The 21,155-nt window shown below is 47.0% G+C and overlaps 1 protein-coding gene across 1 annotated transcript in view; it reads right to left on the reverse strand.

Moving 5' to 3' along the window:
• The window catches only part of LOC143040380 (NF-kappa-B inhibitor cactus-like), a 55,845-nt gene that overhangs the window by 8,562 nt on the left and 26,128 nt on the right, over window positions 1-21,155 (reverse strand). The window contains exon 4 of the mRNA XM_076211379.1: window positions 5,149-5,237. Coding sequence (XP_076067494.1) covers window positions 5,149-5,237 — 89 coding nt within the window. The remainder of the gene's footprint in view (window positions 1-5,148; window positions 5,238-21,155) is intronic.

A 21,155-nucleotide genomic window follows, 5' to 3' on the forward strand; every position in this document is an offset into this window, starting at 1 on the left:
GACATGTCTGTGTTGCATTTGTGTGGGACGTTCCTCCAGCTTAGGCTGTCAGTTCTATGTTAAAAAGTTTGTTTATGTCGACAGATCTTGAGCTCGACCCGGATACCGTGTGCCAGCCCCTCGGGTATGCACTTCCAGATGGAGATCATGTCATTGGTGGGTTTTGAAGACATGAATTAGGGAGATGAACTTCTCTGATGTCATTGTCGGTCCTCAGAGACATGAAAGAGGAGAAAAGTGGAAAGGACCTAATGTGACGTCAACAGATGTTCTTGACAAGACAATAGAGAAATACTTCAAGAACTGACAAATAGATTGGGGAAATTGTGTGAACGAGGAGGATGAATGTAGGATCAAGGTGATCAATCCATCATTCCGTTGCCCCAGGTCTCTCTCGCAGTAGACCCACGGCCCCTAGGTAACCGACGACGGCCACCGGACAAAGGCATAAGTCACTGGAGGAATACTGGGGATAGTTAGTACGGGGTAGTATAGGATGATGAGATGTTCAGTGTCCTCTGTGTGATGGGTGTGTCTAGAGCAGTTTGATTTTGTAGAAAGGCCTATTCTGTGTTGGCACTGTTTCAAGAACTGGATGGCGTCCCGAGCGCAAGGGTATTGTTAGTGTGATAGTTGCTTCTCTTATTCGTTTGTATTAATTTATTTACTTGTTCATTTATCTTACATATTTATATTTTTAGTTATTTTTTAGTTATTTATGTGTTTCATTTATCTTTATTCTACTTTTCTGAGCGGCTAATGTCGGGGATGGGTGGTGGTTATATACGAGGGCGGGTGCCGGATTACTGATATTTTGTATAAAAAAAATGATATTTTGTATAAAAAAAAACAAGAGAAAGGGAGATAGTTGGAAGTTAATGGTAAGACGAATAAAGTGAGGCTCTGTGTCCAGCCCGGAGACCAGCTACCGGCTCCTCGAGGTCGCACATCCTTGTGGACGTGAAGTACCCAGTTCGAAGTTGACTGGCTTTGTTTGTCGTTCTCTCCTCTTCGGCAGATCAGCACCAGAATGTCCTCGGGCAGGCGAGAACAAGTGAACGAAGGAGGTTGAGAAACGCGACGAAGAGTGACGAGACTGAAGAGACTTTTTGTTTTTTCCAAATGTGGACGGAAGACCGAGGAAAGAACGGAATCGCAGGTAGATGGAGGCGAGAGGAACGAGAGGAACGATGAAACACGCACGCACGCACACACACACCTCTGACAATGTAAGGCATTGTATTGTATCAAGGCCCTCCAACTGGGACGACGACGTGTAGTCAGGCCATAGAGGTTACATCTAGACAGGCGGGAAAACCGGGGGACTGTGCGATTATCACGGCTATCACGCCACTTGAAGCCTATCGTGCACCGAGAGGCGCTTATCAGTAAGACTATCACACCGTTTGCTGAACACTAATCGCCCTCCCCCCCCTACCCCATCCCACCCCACCACCTCCCCCATGTTATGGTCCCGCCCTCCTCTCCCCAATTCAATTTCTGTCGTCCGTATGAAACCTATATGACCCCATGTTTAAACGAGTCTCTCTGTGTTTGTGTTTAAGTGTGTGTGTGCGTGTGTGTGTGTGTGTGTGTGTGTGTGTGTGTGTGTGTGTGTGTGTGTGATTCGCCATGGTCTTTGATCACATGTTGGACTCGTGATCAACAACAATTGCGCTCTCGGATGAGAGGCTAGATTTCACATATGCCCCGATGTATTGGTAAATGCTGTGACCTTAAACACACAATATACTGTATTATATATATATATATATATATATATATATATATATATATTTATATATATATATATATGTATATATATTTATTTGCGCGCGCGCGCGCGCGCGTGTGTGTGTGCGTGCGTGCGTGTGCGTGTGTGTGTGTGTGATGTATGTGTACATGCATGTATGTATGTACACGTATCACACTTGCAGTGGATTTCCCCATGGAAGGAATCAGCAACCCAGCCATCACCGGTGGGTTTATCCAGACCCCAAACCGGTAAAAGATTTGTGTGATTGTGTGATATTGCGTGATTGTATGTGTGAGTGTGTGTGTGTGTGTGTGTGTGTGTGTGTGAGAGATAGAGAGAGATAGAGAGAGAGAGAGAGAGAGAGAGAGAGAGGAGAGAGAGAGGAGAGAGAGAGGAGAGAGAGAGAGGAGAGGAATGGTGTCCCCATCCCCCTTTTTACAGAACATAAATTTGTGGGAAATGTAATAAAGCAGTCAGTAAAAGGTAAGAGTTGGAATTGGGTAAGAGAGGCAAGAGGAGAAAGGTGGAGAGAGGAGGAGGAGGAGGAACTGCAATTAAAATATCCACTCGGGAAACAATGTGGAACTTTGAGGTCAACGGGACATCACCGAACTACGTACATCTGATACGGCACAAAACTAAAGAGGTTTAGACCCTCATTGTAACGACGGGAGGCTCGGAACATCATACCACGTTCTATTTTATTTCTTATTTTTTTCAACTTTTTTACTCCGCCTTGCTGTGAGGTAACAAGGCACCGGAGTGATGGAAGTGTGCACTGCACACTCATTCTGATCACCTCACAAGTTGTCTGGGAAATCCGCCTTCTGACTAGACCCTGTTTCTTGCTGCACTCACTAACAGGGCAGCTTTGGTCCGACTTATGAAAGTGCCGTTATGGCTGCGAGGGAATTTGAACTCCTTCAACATCTCTCTTCCACTTTCTTCCTCTTAACCTCTTCCCAAAACCTCCTGTTTTCTGGCACCCTGATAATACACATATGTTCGATTCTGGTAGCCATGTCTTTCGATGAGTCGTTTCGTTCGTTATTAAAATGAAACACCTGATATCTTATTAAATGAAGTTTACGTATAAAACACCACATATATAATCTACTATTAAAAATATATTTTAGTTTTCATCTAATTGAAATTTTGAGATTATTTTCGGGGTCCCCATCCCACTGAAGAAGGTTCAGAGACCATCCCAAACAAACATGTCGCTGACAACGCCATAAGGTTCTTTGACGTTTTCTACGACATTTCTTCCTCTCCAAAATTGGCGGTTTGTCCGTCCGTCCGTCTCCGCTCTGGACTCGGAGAACAGGATCCGCCTCTCCTTACTGAGACTTAGTCTTTCTTTCTCACAGAGACCCTGTGCAGAGGACCAGGCCGAAACAACTTTACCATCTCTTTCAGCCAGTTCTGGTTCTCAAGTGCCCAAGGATCTCTCTCCCTCTCTCTGTGTCTTTCTGTGTCTCTGTCTCTCTTTGTCTCTATCTCTGTCTCCCTCACCCTCTCGCTCTGTCTCCCTCACCCTCTCTCTCTCTCTCTCTCTCTCTCTTTCTCTCGCATTTGCAATCATCAGTTCCCGAAAATTTTGGCTACAGAGCTAAAACTTATTATTCGTTCTTTCACAAAATAACATCATAGTCTTTACTTCTCACCTAATTCTAATTTTTTTTCTTCAAAACTTCGACTATTCAATTTCGGTGAAACACGTTCCTACTCCTAAAAAGAAATATATTTCAAAAATGTGTATTTTTTTAAGTGTCCATAATTCCTGCTGGAGAGAGTAACTATATCTTCTAGTATTTACATACGGTTTAAAGCGTCGCCATTTGCGGCGGAGGTCGAGGTGACGGCGGTTCGAGTCTTACCTCCAGCGAGTTGGACCAAGGGCATGTTTCATTAAATTCCGCGCGACAAAGTCCTCTGTAAGAGGCACCGTCCTAGCCTTCTGATAGGAGGATTTTCGCGACATTAAACCAAATTATCAAAAATCATCTCTTCCTCCACTCTCCGTCCTCTCTCAGTTCCACCCTTATGCTAACTTGGCCATACAAATATTCTTTCCTAGCCCACCTACTTACCTCATCCCCTTTCTCTAAAGACTGAGCGTGTCACAACCATTTCTCTACATTTACATTCCTTGTTTATTTGTACTTCAAATGCTAACCAGCTCTTAAATATTGTTTTTCTCTTATTGTTATCACGTCACTTTTATTCCTTTGCTACAAATACTTTAGAAATTTTCATGATGAAGTTCCCTGTCTGTTTCAAAAGAATTGTGTGTGTGTGTGTGAATGTGTGTGTGTGAATGTGTGTGTGTGTGAATGTGTATGCGTGTGTGATTCACCATAGTCTTGGATCACGTGTTGAACTCGTGTGCGTGTGTATGTGAGCGCGCGCGCATACCTGTATATACGTGCGTGCGCACCCGTGGTTGTGGGAGTGTAGTGAACGAATGTTTGGGGTGTTTTGCCAGCTTCAATCTGTGTTTGGACGCGGGATGTCCCTTGAGTTATCTTTAGCTCATTGGAAGCTATTTTCTTTCCTCTCAACTCTACTTATGGTTTGGGCACACACACACACTCTTCTTGTAACCCATTCCATTGGTCTGAGGCGCTGTTTTGGGGAGTTTTTTTTTTTTTTTTTTAACATAGTTCGTATTTTGAATTCTGGACTTGAGCTCCCCGAGTTGGCAGAGGACTGCAGAGTTCCTCCCTTTGCGTCTGGGTCATTTGTGTGTGTGTGTCTGTGTGTGTGTGTGTCTGTGTGTGTGTGACTGTGTGTGTCTGTGTGTGTGTGTCTCTGTGTGTGTGTGCGTGTGTTCGTGCTTGACCCAAGCAAACCTGCCCACAAGCGTCGCGCGCAGGCAAACTGGCATGCGTGCGCGCGTACGTACGTACAAGTAGGGGCATAATGGAATTCCCGAACTTCTGCTTGCGCGTTTGTGTACTTATTCCGCTGAGCCGTCTGCGTGACCGAGGCAGAGGTCATGCGCCTCCGGGGCTCCGAGCTCCTCTAACTGGGCGCTGCAGCCGACAGCATAACATAAGCTTGGCGCGCCTCCACGCCCGGGCAGACTCCAATAAGGATGGGCTGCCTGGAAATCCCGCCAAAGCGCCGGGAAACTTGGCGTCTGTTTTCCCTCGATTTTGTTCCCACTTCCTACCACATCTTAAGGCTGGAACCGATCTCAGATCCGAGTATTGTGTGTGTGTGTGCGTGTATGTGTGTGCATGTGTATGTGTGTGTGTCCGCGCGCGCGCTTTATTGTTTAACAATTCGCTATTCCCCGTGCCAACCCACTGCGACTTCGTTACGTAATCCAAATGTTATCCCTCACTGGAACCCTCACAACGTTACCATGACAACCGCGAACTCACCTTTGCATTTATGTCTGCGCCGTACCACGTGAGGTGCTGAAGAATCGACTTGTGGCCTCCTTGCGCCGAAGTGTGGATACACGTCTGGCCTGTAACAAGGAAAAAAAAAGAGGTCAGTGACCCTCATGAAAGGTCGTGGACCCTAGCTCCCCCCCATCCCTCTTTCCCTTTCTCTCAATCCACGAAAACTTTCCGTTTGTCTATCCCTTCCAAAACTCTTTCATTCCCTCTACATAATAATTCTACTGGCTGTAATAAAGGTATTAGTTCATAAGAATTTAAAACATGAAACATCAGAGTTGCTTGGTCGGTAGTTGTGTCTCTCTCTCTCTCTCTCTTTTTTGGGAAGAAACAAAAAAGGACTCAAGGACACGTCGCTACAGGGGAAGGGAGAGCGACGGTTGACATGAGGACTGTGGCTCACCAGAGATAGATGGTCCCAAGACGGACGGGTGGTGGGCGAGAGCGAGGCAAGGAAATCCCTACATAGAAGGAAGGTGGGAAGGATGGCGAGAGGTGGTCCGAGTGTCTGGGGAAGCCCGTGGGAGCAAGGCCGGGGGGAGGGGGAGGGGTGGTGGACTGTGAATGGGTGAGAGGTGGGAGTTTCGGAAAGTGGTTCTGTGTGGGAGCTGCCGACCGCTCGTCGCTGGTGTGGGACGTCCGCGATCAGAGTCCAGGAAAACCCAAGACGATGTAGGATTTCCCCAGACGGGACTGCGTTCGCAATAAATTACGTAATCTCCCCAAAGGTCCGCTCGTCCTGCACGCGTGACTGACTGTCACCCTTTCCTCCAGGTGTCTCCATGACGGAGGTGGTCCACAGGTGTACCTTAGATGGTGTTGGTGTTGGAATGTGTGTGTGTGTGTGCGTGATGAGGCTACTGTAATCTCCTCAGGACTATCCGGGCGAGGAGAGAGAATCATCACATCCGTCAACGGCCTCTTGACAGTTGACCCAACATTACTCAGGAAGTTATTTAGGCCACATCCCCGCGTCTACGGACGTAGACTCTACCTATTCAACTCTCAGACGAATCAGAAAAAATCGCAATAAAACTCGAGTCATTTTCATAATCTGCCTTTCTTTTTCTTCTCCTTTGTCTTCTCGGCTTCAAAGATCACTCAACCTAGACCAAGTCTTGCCACGATTATCCTTATATGTCCACGTGTTCATTAGGGGAAGGAAAGAGGGGGGGACTACATTCCGATGTAACCTCCCCACCCCCCGGACCCCGGGCAATAACTTCCGGATTCCGGTTTTTGCCCCCCTCCCTTGCTACCGGAAGCGATAACCCTCCCCCCCCCCAAGTTTGGCAACATGAATACGTGAACTCAAATACGAGAATATGTCTCCTCGAAAGGACGAAGGGAACGTCTTTGTGGCCTTCCCTACTGGAATGGAATAAAGATAGCCTACCGAACTATTTACCAAAGTAAATAAAGAGAACTTAGCGATAAGTCGTTACACTTGAGCAGATCTTTCTTTGTAGGAACGAAACAGAGGTTCATGACGATAAGTCGCTACCTAAACAAGGAGGAACACGTCTTGTCCATCTCTCTTTTGTCTTCTTCGGTCACGGCGCGTAAACACACGTGGCCGTCTTCAAGGGATGATTCTCCGACTCTCGTAGCTTCCGTCTATCGGCGGAGCTCACGAAGACCTACTCTTCATCGTGGCTGTCGTTTCATCGCGGTCGTCACCCGTTAGGTCACGTGACCATTTCTCTTGTGGTTTCCCAAGAGAGAAAGCGTCAACTCTCGTCGTGGTAGTGGGAAGAACGTCGTGGGGTTTTGCTTCGTCGGGAATGACCTATTTCCCATCAATTTCTCAACATTCAGATGCATCGTTTCGTGTTTGGATGGTTCCGTTGGAAGAGACGGGAACGTTGACAACATGGCGATCCGTAACGAGACACAGGCAGGACAGAAGACAGTGACTCTGGCCTGCAAGGTTGTGTCCGTTCAAAAAAAAAAATGTGTTTGTAACATGTCTGGATGTATATCTGAAGCGGGAACGTGTGGCCGAACTGATGTTCATTTGTTTGTGGGAGTCAGAAGAGGAGGAAATGCACCACCCTGTATGGAGGTACTACCGCCGGAATCCGCGGTTTATTTTCTAAACATTTTTCCACGAAGTCGACCACGAAGTCGAAAGATTCTTAAATATACACCTCATTGTCCCCACCAAGACTCCTTCTTTATTTCGGGCACAAACATCCGAGCGGTGCATTCCGACCTCTCGACCGCTGTCATCGCTTCTTTCCTGGATTTCACCGTTTTCTGTTGATTTTCGAGGGACATTTGGGGTTGCATACGGATTTACCCCGGATGTCTTCTTGTAAACGGGGTTGGGGGATGTCCCCAAATTCCGGGAAATGTGGCGGTGGTGGACGAATACATTCCCTTTAGCCTAAAGGTCAATTCTGACTATCCATCGCGTCATCGACTCGTCATAAATAGTCTTGCGTAGTCAACTGTACCTCTCCATCGGACTTCCTGACCCATCACCTCTTCTACAAAGCCCCTCCACCTCCATTGCTCCATCGCCACTCCGCGGAATCTTCAAAGTGTTCTTGTAGATCTTAAAGAATACGCCCATTCCACCAACACCGACACCTCACGTCGTGTTCCATTTACTCTCCCAGTCGTCCACTGTAGAAGCCGCGTGCGTTCTGCCTCTTCTCGTGCAGTGGCCTTGCGGACAGTCACTGAACCGTTCGCGAGGTCTCGTTCTGCATTCGAAAAGAGGAAATAGTTCGCTCAGACGTGACTTTTTTGTCGTTCGCCGTCACGACGAACCGTTCCGTGAGCAAACGGATGTTCCGTTTGAAAACACGTGAGAAAGTATGACGGGGCGGTTGCTGTTGACGACCCGGAACGTGACGGTAAAGGTGACTGTCCGTTATGTGACAGTAACACCGAACTCGTTTATTTAGCTGACAGAACGCCACCAGCGAAAAGAACTAATACGACTTATTTCGATTAACTCCATCGTTATGATGACGCGAGTTTGCTCTGGTAAACGCTGTTCGATGTCATTCGGCTTTCGGGGGGTGGGGGAACGACGCCATGCCAAAGGTGCTTATGTAGTGCTGTCTTTGAAACAACATTAGTCAGCAATAACCAGCGCTTCTATCCTTGGGGCCATTATCGCACCGAACAGCTGGAGTCATGGAGGTGGCAAGGGAGTGATTTAAGGCAGATAACAAAACAGGGATAGCAAATATTAAACGATTATCATCATTCTCTTTAGAGTGGAAATTTGTCGCCGATCACAGATATATACTGGGTGCCTCTGGTCCGTATAGGTGTCACTAAAGTCACTAAACTATCGTCTGCATAAGCTAATGGGGCTACAAAGCGAAGATCGTTACTGAATGTTTAGCGACATCTCAAACAGCAATGCATAAGCACGGGGTATGTGAGGAAACGTGCCGAGTGCTCCCTCATGTCGATCTGACCGCCTGACCCTCTTATTTAGCTCCTGGTAAGACTCCACGTGAGGAGAGTTATTACAATCCTCTTAAGACATCGAAGTCACATGTTGAGATGGTTAAGTCCCTCCTCTCCATCTTCTTCGTTTTCTTTCCTACTCTTTGAGTTATTAATAAATTCTCTCAACCCGTTGGTCTTCTTATCTCTATTTTCATTTCGGTACCTAGTTTCACCCTCGGAGATCGTTCAGACACACTCAACCAACTCTACTTTGATCAGTCTTAAACATCTCGATAGCCCCCCCCCACTTCCCTCCTCACCCCACCTGCATCCTTCCCCCCTTCCCTTATTCAGTCATACCCCTGATCAACCTCTCCTCGCCCTCATCCTCATCCTATCCACTGACGAAGGCAGAACCTCATCATTGGAAAACCCCTTCACCCCGTGTGGTGTTGGCAACCCCGCCAACTACCTACATTCCGTTTTCTTTCGCATTCCTCGTTACTTACGAATGTGACATTACCCTGGTGAGATGATGCACTTCTTGTCTGCGGCGTTACTTTAAGTGGCTCCCCCCTCGTCCCTACGGACTCTTCTAACATTTAACCAACTCGCTAACAACACTTACGCATCAAAGACGTATTCTAAAGGTACACAGGAAAAATTCTACACGTGTTTGTGGCCAACGCTGGCTCTCTGGTGGCGCGAATTCTAGTCGTTGCGCTTAGTTTTGGTAAGCAAGGCTCTGCTGCCACTAATTAACATGAACTTATTTAGCTATATGTTACCATTGAGCAATATTACAACAACAAAAAATTATCCTGATCCCGTCTAAAGTCGTCTGTCGCTTTGAAATGAAGCACTAATTCATAAATTGTATAATTGACGTATTTTGTCGATTATGAAATTAGGAAAAAATAAAGAGTACGGGGGCTTGGGAGAGAGTAGAGACAATATCGGTCGAGATGGCAAGGGACAAGTTGAGAACAGACGGGAAAAAGTACACAAGGAAGAAGAGGAAGATCAAAAGGAGACCAAAAAGAAGAAGCGAGATATAAAGAAAGTGTTAAACACTGGAAACGCATGTGCCCGTACATGACATGGGTGAGTGGAGAGGGAGGAGGGGTGGAGGTGAGGGAGGAGGAGGAGGAGGAGGAGGGTAGGGAGAAGCGACACAAAGGTAATGGGATAATGGAGGAGGAAGACTAACGAAGAGAAGTGGGAGCTTCCTGAGGGGAGGAAAGAAGAGGAAGAGGAGGAGGAGGAGGAGGAGTAGACAGAATTAAGGTTACCTCCCAAGCACCACTGTCGTCCTTTCTTTTAGTTCTGGGAACTGGCTACATTTGCTAAAGAGATTAAAATTACCTTACCAGTACGAGCCTTTACAAAGTATTTATCAAGTCGAGTGTTAACACAAAGACCTAGTCATCAGGACTTTGATTCCTTTAATTAAACTTAACTGTATTAAGTTTCCCATAAACTCTCTAGATTATCTTTATGCATTTGTGTGTGTGTAAGTATGCGCGCGTACAATTTATAACGACCATACCAGCACGGGCAGACTCAATACCTAAAGACCAGCGTTGTGAAACTAGGAAGATAAAGGGAAGAAGTGTGTGGCAATTTATGTGAAGGGAGGTAAGCAACCCGAATTTCAGGCATCTCAAATCCAGACAGGAAAAGAACACATACCATGACGTAAGACGAATAATCATACATTTGAAATGAAAGTTACAACTATTCATTTATCCTTTTATTCTTGCGGTGATTTATAATTCTGTTCCTAACCTCGTTACGGACTGAAAGTTTATGTTGACATGATTTTTCAATGTGAACAATCTTTTATTTTTCTTCGTTCTTCTTTTTTTTAAGAATGTGGAACTAAGTGTACGCTTATCATACTGCACTAATACAATAAAATGCTTCCATTCCCTCCTGAATATGAAGAGAAAATAGCAAAACTAATGAACTAAGGCTAAAAGAATAAATAAATTAAAATAATCGAATGCTACTTTCTACCGCGGAGTGGTATCTGACCTACGCGCAATGATATTTTCCACCTGCGATTTCTTAAAATAAAATCAAAACACGCTCAGTTCTTTTTCCTTTTTTTTGTGAGTCACCGGGAAATACATAAACGTCTTATTTATATCGCCGGTTAGTTTTGCTGCACGTTTTTAACAACTCACAAATTCCTTTTTAGAACTTAGGAATGGAAAACAGTTCTTAATTTAACACAAAAGACCGTTTTTTGTTGTTGTTGTTGTTGTTGTTTTATCCTCGATAATATTAAATAACGGTTCAATTCAAAGACGAACTACTTAATATGTTTGCAAATACAGTTAAAGGATTAATATGATCTTCCAAAAGAGGACATTCGTTTTGGTATCTGAAGCCACAAAATTTGAAGAAGAAAAAAACGAATTAACGTAAATAAATACAATTTGAGTCGATGACTCAAGGAGCAACGAGGAAGAAAGAACTCGTACAAGAACAGTTCGAAAAAAAAACAGACTTCTTTCTTTGTAGTCGACATTTCAATAAAAGACAGAAAATTCTCCAGTCTCGAGGAGAGAGAGCCTAGAAACAAGATCCAACACCCAGAAACCCATTCACGTAATCGAAGGATAGGTCGAGGATTTTGAGGTGGGCAGGCAATTTGAATTTCAAAACGAACCTGAAACTCGACCGTTAAGAGGGTAATGGAACGGTACATTGCAGTCACACAAACCATCGATCCTTTGCATGAGCTCATTTCATTTACGTTTCAAAGACGGAAGGAGGGAGGGAAGGGGATCGACCAAGAAGTCAGGATCCCTGAAGCACAAGGAGACTTTCAAGATGCTGATCATGGCATCTGTTAGTTCTTCAAGACGATCTGGGCAGCCCTGGGACCTCATGCTGACTTCCACACTCCAACAGCGGCCATTTCTTCGGAGACTCCCCCACCCCCCGAAGTACTCCACCTATTGCAAGTCCTATAGGTTAACTACTTTACACAGACTTCCTCTAAGACTGACGACTACCACTACTGCTTCTACTACTTCTACCTCTACTACTAGTAGTGGTAGTAATAGCAGACAACCTCTAGACATCTCCCAAGACATCTCCCAAGACTACTTCTAAATATACCTCCTGAAGACTAATTCTAGAGACCTTCCCAGGACCAGTTCCACGCTGGGCATGGAAAATATATATAGGAATCTGTACAACACAGTTCACTGCATACAGAAGAAATTGGAATTTACGAGCGTTGGACTTCAGTAAATTATCTTTCTTCCCTCTCACACACAAGAACGCGCGCGCGAGCACACACACACACACACACACACACACACACACACACACACACACACACACACTATTCTCTATATATCTTACACAATATATTCTCATCGCACGGGTATTTTTGGCGCGATCACAGACACACAATGCCAAATCCGTCTTTGTTCAAGGACATCGCCGAGCGAGAGGTTCCTTCCCGAGGCTCTTCTGTGTCAGACTCGTGGACTAAATTTTCAACTTCTTTCTAGCGATTCTAGGCAGATAAAGTGGCTTGGACTTAACCTAGAAGGTGTCTCAACCAATCAAGGCTCCCTTCAGGCCATGGGCCGCCCGTCCAGGTAGGTGAATTGGCCGCTAAGAAGATAGAATCCTGTAGTCAAGTGACAGTGACTAATATTTTGGCACCTATGGCCAACTCTCAGGGTTACTCTGGCTGTCGCTGGACGATTTTTTCCAGTTCAGGAGAGCTCGACGTTGATGTCAAGTTGTTTGGGAGGCCATCAGGCCGAGCCAGTGAGTGCCACCAGCCCTGTGTCCCCCTTGGGGGGAGAGTACGGGGGGCCAAAAGAACGAAAGCCCGACTATGTCAACAATGTCATATAGCAGGGAGATTCCGGCACATGGCATCAAGGGGGAGCAGGGATTCACAGCATCGTCAAGAGCACCAGGAGGAGGTTGGCACCGGTGCCAAAAGTAGGCACGCCCCCTCCAGGTCCCCCTCATCACCCTCCTCCGCGCTCAGTCCCTGTACACAGCCATATTCGGCCATGCCCAAAGACGCGGCAACAGCCCGGACGGAGAAACCACCCCACCCATCCACCTCGCCCTCCACCACGTGCAGCGGCGCCAGGTTCCTCCTCCTCCTCCTTCTCCCTCCTCCTCCTCCTCCCTCCTCTCCCTGACCCATTTCATCACAGCGTTGTCTTGTCCTCCGCGGAAGGAAGAGACCTCTTGTCAATTTGTTGAAGTCATTCCTCTGCGCGGGAGGTGTGGGTTTCCCGGGAAATCTGCTACGTCGGGTCTATGACTAAATGCACTCGTGCAACAGACGTAAGCAAGTGTATGTGCTAACACCACACGCACACAATTTTATATATATATATATATACATATATATATATATATATATATATATATATATACACACACACACACATACATAATTTTTATGGAGGTCACCAACCCCCAACCAACCAAAATAAAGGGGGACGCCATGGAGGAAGGGCCAAAGTTTGAAGCAGATCGTCATTTCACTGAGAACTAACTTAAACTAGTACGAGGATGCTGCATGACACACACACACACATATTTGTGTAGTATATATGTTTATTTGTGTATGTGCGTGTATTCACACGTACATGCGCGTGAATACCAATTCACTGGGAATGCAGTCACGTGGCTGTGCACACACACACACATACACAATGTGTATATATATATATATATATATATATATATATGTATACACACACACACACATATACAAGCACACACACACACATTTATCCTGCGCGCAGAGTTAGCCTAGTCAGTCAAGAGTCGGCCAGAGAGGCCGCGGCACGTTCACCTGAGGGTCCACAGGAGGGCCATCCTCTCCTTAATTTGGCACTCTTGGGTGCCAGGGCCGGACGGCGGGTGCCAAGCCAACAGGTAAGGACCCTGGCATCCGCGGCCACCGAGGCGTCAGGGACGAAGAATGCCCAGCCCAGCCCAGCCAGTGCTTGGGGCAGCCGAGCACTTCGCCTGACACCAGGGACGCCCAAGGGAACACACAAGAAGAAGAAGCATGTACGCATGGACACGTACACGACTACATGCATGCACTCACACTCTCTCTCTCTCTCTCTCTCTCTCTCTCTCTCTCTCTCACACACACACACACACACACACACACACACACACACACACACACAAAGTATTTCTCCGATTTCCCGTGGAATGATTACTGCCTCAGTTCGTAGAATACAACAGTATATATATATATATATATATATATATATATATATATATATATATATATATATATATATATATCCACACATAAAAAAGTAGTTTATAGACTTTAACCTGCATTTCAAACTCACTCTCACTCTTTCTCTCTCTCAATTTCAATGATCATAATTATGCGTCTGTCCTTTAGGAGACCCCTTTTGACTATATTTCCACTTGATCAATCGTTTTTACGAGACTGCTTATACATTCTTGTCTTTAACTCGTCCACTGGCAGGATGAGACCCTCACTCCCTCCAGACATTTTTCAACCACCTGTGTGTGTGTGTGTGTGTGTGTGTGTGTGTGTGTGTGTGTGTGTGTGTGTGTGTGTGTGTGTGTGTGTGTGTGTGTGTGTGTGTGTGTGTGTGTGTGTGCGCGCGCGTGTGTGCTCTTACCTAATCGGGTCTTACAAGAACGTGTCAGAGCCGGGACATCCCGCCTCTTATATTTTCTTTTTGTGCCACCTAACTTGACCTCACCGGGACATCTCACCACCGCGTGGGGGGTGACATTACGTCTCAAGCGCGCTCGTTTCTGCCTGTGCCGAATATAGGCGCAAATGTATGTTGTATCTTGTGTGTGTGTGTGTGAGTGTGTGTGTGTGTGTGTGTGTGTGTGTGTGTGTATGTACGTGTGTGTGTGTGTGCGTGTGAACGTGTGCGTGTGTGTACGTGTGTGTGTATGTGTACGTGTGTGTGTGTTTACCTTGTATTTTACGGGATGAGTGTGTGTGTGTGCGTGTGTGTATGTATAGTCCTGATGGGAAAAGAATTGTAGGAATGAAGGTGTCCCCATTGTTTCATGTGTTTATTACATCTTCACAGTCATATACAGACACACACAATGTTCTAACAGATTGGTACAATAGACTGAAAATCCCACTATCGGAGAAAAGAAAGAAATTTGAAGATACGAATATTACGATCACTAACTGTGATCCTCTTCAGCGTACTTTTACATGGGGTGGGTTAGCTTATATATACATATATATATACTAAGACGAAATGCATAGAGGGGACATGGGAAAGTAAGCATACTAGTGCGTGGTCCGTGAGAGAGAGAGAGAGAGAGAGAGAGAGAGAGAGAGAGAGAGAGAGAAGAGAGAGAGAGGAAAGAGAGAAGAGAGAGATGGGGGTGGGCGGACGAGCCCAGCTCACAAATGGTTTGCAAGCACCCTCATCTCCGCAAAAGAGAATTTCCCACGAGCTCAAACCGCTCCCCCTATTCCTCCTCCACATTCTCCACCACATGTCGACGTCACCACCTTTTTCACCATCTTCTCCACCGCCGTCTCGCCTCAAAACCGGTTATCAGCCTTCTCCAATTTCACCACCCGCACTATAGTCACCATCTCGGACATCTCCACCACCACTCCGTCGCCACCACTACCACCACCACCACCACCACACATACCGGGCACAAGGCCCAGTCTCGTGGTTTGGGAATCCCCCTCTAACCCTACCCTTCCCCAACCTCTCCCTCTTCCTCCTCCCTCCCTCCCTCCCTATTTCTCCTACCTCCTTCCTTCCCTCCCTCCCTCTTCCTCCTACTCCCTTCCCCAACCTCTCCCTCTTCCTCCTTCCTCCCTATTTCTCCTAGCCCCTCCTTTCCTTACTCCCTCTTCCTCCTACCTTCCTCCCTTCCTCTCTCCTACCCCCCTTCCTCCTCCCTCCCTCTTCCTCCTATTTTCCTCTCCCTCTTCCTCCTACCCCTCTCCTTTCCTCGCTCCCTCTTCCTCCCTTCCTCGTTCCCTCTCCCTCCCTTCCTCGTTCCCTCTCCCTCCTCCTACCCTCTCTCCCTCCTCCTACCCTCTTCCTCTCTCCCTCTTCCTCCTACCTCCCCCCCACCATCACGCCTTCCCCTACCGCTGTGGAATTCCTATTCTACTGCAAACAAACGAACGAAGGACAGGACAATAACAAGTCTTTGATATTGTCAACTTCCTTCCACAGTGCGATGTACTTGTCTTTCTTTATTCTGGCTGGACACAGAGGACTTTATTCGGGAAGAAGGCACTCGATTCCACAGACCCCTAACTACACTAAATAACAACAAGGGAATCACTAACGACCTGGACAACCCATGCAACCTCTTGCAACCTTCATGGACCACACGATCTCAAAATCACTACGTGAAAGAATCAGGATTAGTTGGAAGCTTTAGGAGAGGTTGCTAGGCGTGTATGGTGGGAGGGGGGGTGGAATGGGGGGAGAGAATGGTGGCGAAGGGAGGGGGTGGGAGGGGCGAGGAGGTGGCACGCTGTGGCGCTACCACATTTGGAAAGAGCCAGTCCCACGGCACCACCAAGCACTTCTCCCCCCCTCCCCCCTCTCTCCCCCCATCCCCCCCCCCTCCGCTGCTGCGGTTCAAACTGGTGGAGACGAGGACGAAATAGTGGTGGAGGTCGTGGTGGAGTTGGTGAAGGTCGTGGTGGAGTTGGTGGAGGTCGTGGTGGAGTTGGTGGAGGTTGTGGTGGAGATGGTGGAGGGAGTGGTGTAGTACCTGTGGCGATTATTTCGGTTTCTCAAGATCGGAGAGAGAGAGATAGAGAGAGAAATGTTGGTAAAAGGAAGGGTAGAAGGGCCACTGGAGGTTTCAGAGGAGGAAGTGGAGGAGACGGAGGCGTGGTGGTGGAGGCGGAAGAGTGACGAAGAAAGAGTGGTGGGGCGAGGAGGAGGGGGGAGGAAGAGGAGTGATAGGAAGAGGACTGAGGGGAAAACCAGATCCAGGTGGAAAGTGGTGGAGTGGAGGAGTGGAGGAGTGGAGTGGAGGGGAAGGAAGTGGGAGAGGAGGACGGGGGGGGGAGGTGGGAGAGGAGGACGGGGGGAGGTGGGAGAGGAGGACGGGGGGGAGGAGGTGGGAGAGGAGGACGGGGGGGAGGAGGTGGGAGAGGAGGACGGGGGGGAGGAGGTGGGAGAGGAGGACGGGGGGGAGGAGGTGGGAGATGAACAGGGAGGGTAAGAAGTGGTGGAATAAAGAGCTGGGTGAGAGTTAAGTGGAGGGGGGATAAAGTATGGGGAGGAAAATAATGGGAGAAATGAAGTCCAGGAGCAGAAGGAGGAGGAGCAGAAGGAGGAGGAGGAGGAGGAGGAAGGGAGGAGGTAGAGGTTGTGGAAGAGATGGAGGAGTAGGAGATGGAGGTGGAGGTGGATGAGGTAGAGAAGACGATGAGGAGGTGGAAGAGAAGTAGACGAAAAGAAGGTAGAAGAGAAGATGGAGGAGGAGGAGGATATGAAAGAGGAGGAGGAGACGAGGAGGAGGAGGGGGAGGAGAAGACGAGGGGAGGAGGAGGAGGAGGAGAAAGTGTAAAGACGGTAGGCATGAAAGTGCCCTGGAGTAGCATAGGAATGAGTAGTACATAGTACATTGTACACATTCCTACCCAACCACCTCGTACCCTCACCCGCCACCTCCATTTCATCTCTCTTCTCCTCTCTCTTCTCTCCCCCTCCACCTCTCCCTCCTCCTCCTCCTCTCTCCCCCTCCACCTCTCCCTCCTCCTCCTCCTCTCCCTCCTCCTCCTCTCCCTCCTCCACCTCTCCCTCCTCCTCCTCTCCTCCTCCTCCTCCTCTCTCCCTCCTCCTCTCTCCCCCTCCACCTCTCCCTCCTCCTCCTCTCCCTCCTCCTCCTCCTCTCCCTCCTCCTCCTCCTCCTCCTCTCCCTCCTCCTCCTCCTCTCTCCCTCCCATTAAACAACATCCTTATTTCACCTTTCGCTTCTTCTCCAAGTGGAGTCAGTCCACTTGGGTGGATCATGACGTCAAAAGTGATGACGCATACTGATGAATGATGAAGAAGCTGTGAAGAGTCGTTTGAATAATAATAATAATCGTCACAGTCACGAGTATCGTTATGACCTTCATCATAACCATTAAGCAGTGGAGACGGCCCATAGCATCTATTTCAGTCAAGTGTCAAATATTTCTTTTTTTTTTTTGGGGGGGTAGGGAGGGTTTCTACTTCAAAGCAAAAAATAATGATAAATAAATAATCAAGTAAATGAACTAATAATGAAAATTGAACAAATAAATTAAAAACAATAATGCATTAATAAAGACATAAGAAGTTAATAATACCAATAATAACAAAGCATAATACTAACAATATCTATAATGATGTTTACAATAATAATAATAAATGAAAAATTAAGATTAAAAAAAATCAGCTCATTACAACAAATTCTTCGAACACCGACTCACAAAGAGAAAGCCACAAGACACTCACCCCTAAGGGTGATGGGAAAGGAGGGTAGGGGGGAGAGTAGGGGGTAGGGGGGAGAGTAGGGGGTAGGGGGTATTAGGTGGTCCGCAGCGACAACTGGTCTATTTCGGTCCTGAGTGAGTCACGAGAACCAACAACAGCACACCAACACACCATCACCATCATCCTTAACCACCACTACAACACCATTGAGGTGACACAAATTATAAATAAACGAATAAATGAATAAATAAATGATCCAGTATCGAGCTGTGTTTATATGGCAACTGTCCATGGAATTTGCAACCTGACATAGACTCGGATGAATTACAAGGTCAAACATTATCGCATGTTTGTATTAATTTCTCTCCCTCTATCCAATGAAAACCAATGCCTTATCTAAAAGAGCAAAACCGAATTACATTTGCATTTTAATTAGCCCTGAAAATAGATGTCAGACAGCAGAAAACTAGAGGAAAATAGCTGAGCAATGAGTAATAGATGCCCACCAACTTACCCTCGGGGAAACAAAAAGATCAGGCGACATTGGGGGTTATACATAAATACACATCTTCAGTCCCCTACGCAGAGAATAGATTACGTGTATCTCAATTAACTGTAGCTCACTTTTGCATATGTTCTATCCTATTTTTATTCCACAGACGGTAATTCCCTGAGCAGAGGAAAGGGATCCTAAGTACATCACAAGCTGAAGAACTTGATCGACATAGCACGCGCTCTTGATGCCCTGCCTCGCCTTCAACGGTTTTTGATGCAGATGCCACATGTCGCCCTCTGCATTGGGGGTTTCGTTGCCTATAGACCCACTTGCTGCCCCCCCCCCATCATCATCATCATCATCATCATCATCATCATCATCACCACCACCATCACCACCTGTAGTCTACATGGGACTGTTGGTGTTTATCTAATTATTGAATCAATCTATTTATTTTATCTTGCAAATGCAGAATACATCTTTGTCCCATTTACTACTATCTACCAAACTGCCGTCCTCCTCTTAGATGACAAGGCTACGCCAGGAGGATAACACAGGTTGCTAATGGGGACTCGAACACGTCCTCACGTCATTACGAACAAGTTAACTCGAAACCCAAAGCATTAGATATGGTGAACGTTCATGCTCTGTTTACCTTGCCGCGGATGGGGAAAGGGAATTTTCTTCACCAATGCTATTTGAGTGGTTGAATTATAATCTCGTCTCAAATAATTTCACCTTTCATGTCATATTTACCCAACTTTTTGAGACATTATTTTTATCTGATAGATCGGTGGGAGTTGAATTAAAATGACGATAAATAAGGTGGCCACGTTCGAGGGAAGAGCCGTGAGAGGGGGCGGAGTCGACAGAAGCCACGCCCCCAAGCCTTCTGACCTATAGCAAATAGCCTTTACTTTCTCCAAATAACACCTTGAATTAATGGCAAATTAACTTCCTCGCTACGGTAACATTATGAATTTTATTCTGGCTGATGACATTGGGAATACCATCATAGTCAAGAAGTTTCATTATTTTTCTCGTGTTTGCTATTCTCATTTTAACCCTAACAACTCCCACCGTTCATGGAGGGGGGCTGGAGTAATTATGTACAAACACATACTGTATGTGTGTGTGTGTGTGTGTGTGTGTGTGTGTGTGTGTGTGTGTGTGTGTGTGTGTGTGTGTGTGTGTGTGTGTGTGTGTGTGTGTGTGTGTGTGAGCGCGCGTACGTGTGCACATTATATTAATAGTCAACCAAACCTGACAATTTTTTTCCAACTTTTTCCAAGGGGGTTATAGCCAACACACACATTCACAATACCGAACATATAAACTTACAAATATTTCAAATAAATTTGTGCTCAGCAACGTTCAGTTGAGTCAAATTGCCTAAAAAAAAGCTCTGCACGATAATGTCGACCATCACAATTTCTCATACGCGTTGCCAGAGGTACGATATCAAGGACCCTAAACCCCTTCGCTAGGACGAATAAAATCCCCTGGCGCCATTAGCCAGCATAAAGCCTCCCCCAAAGGACGTCGCTGTGGCGAAGGAGGACGTCTAGTACAGAGTCTCGGGACGGTTCTCCGTGAGGCGAATTGAACATTGGCGCCACGCCTGGGCTGGCCTTCTTCCAAGGCCATCTCCCCCCCTTCCCCCTCCCCCCGGCCCCCCCAGGTCCCCCCCGTAGGCACCAGGTCCCTCCTCTTGCACCCCTAAACGAACCTAGCTGGTGTTCCTCTACCCCTGAGAGCAAGATGTCTGCAGGTCCTACCTATCGAGAATCCTCATCCTCTCCTCCACCAACACACACACAAACACACACACACGTCCTGCCCCGGGTGCCAAGTTCTGAAACCGTATCCCCAAAGGCCAGAAGAAGAAGAAGCAAACGAGAACGAACGCCATTTGGCACCTGCGGCTCTCGCTGGTTCGCCGCGGCACTTTCCCCCCCACACCCCACACCCCCGTTATTTCAGGTGCGGCTGCGGCTAAATGCGGCGACGGGCTAAATGCGGCCGGCCTATATCTGCGGTGGCCGCGGTGTATGTAGTCCCTTGTGCCGCAGCTGACTGCCGCAGTTGATTGTGGGCTTTGTCAGGGACGTGGAATGGGTGCGAAGGACCTAGTGTGTGTCATTACAAATGCTTAGGCACTTGCTCACGCCTACAGTAGGTTAGATATGCTGTTGTGTGCGTGCGTGCGTGTGTGTGTGTGTGTGTGTGTGTGTGTGTGTGTGTGTGTGTGTGTGTGTGTGTTGTGTGTGTTGTGTGTGTTGTGTGTGTTTGTGTGTGTGTGTGTGGTGTATGTGTGGTGTGTGTGTGGTGTGTGTGTGGTGTGTGGTGTGTGTGTGTGTGTGTGTGTTCATGCATACATACATGCATGCATGGTCACCAACACGGGAGAATCTCCCGTGGAAGTCTGGCGGGGAGGGAAAGAGGATGGAACCATTTCACTTGTCTCTCAACACCAACTCAAATCTTAGAACCCTTTCGTAGGCTACTTCACATTAATTTACACATAAGTCCAGAAAACAAACTTTGAATTTAATTGTCTGTCTTTCACCTCTAATGCATTATCAACCTTTTCCCTG

Source organism: Oratosquilla oratoria, chromosome 28, assembly GCF_046742065.1.
Source record: "Oratosquilla oratoria isolate Oo_2021 chromosome 28, ASM4674206v1, whole genome shotgun sequence".
NCBI classification, from domain to species: Eukaryota; Metazoa; Arthropoda; class Malacostraca; order Stomatopoda; family Squillidae; genus Oratosquilla; species Oratosquilla oratoria.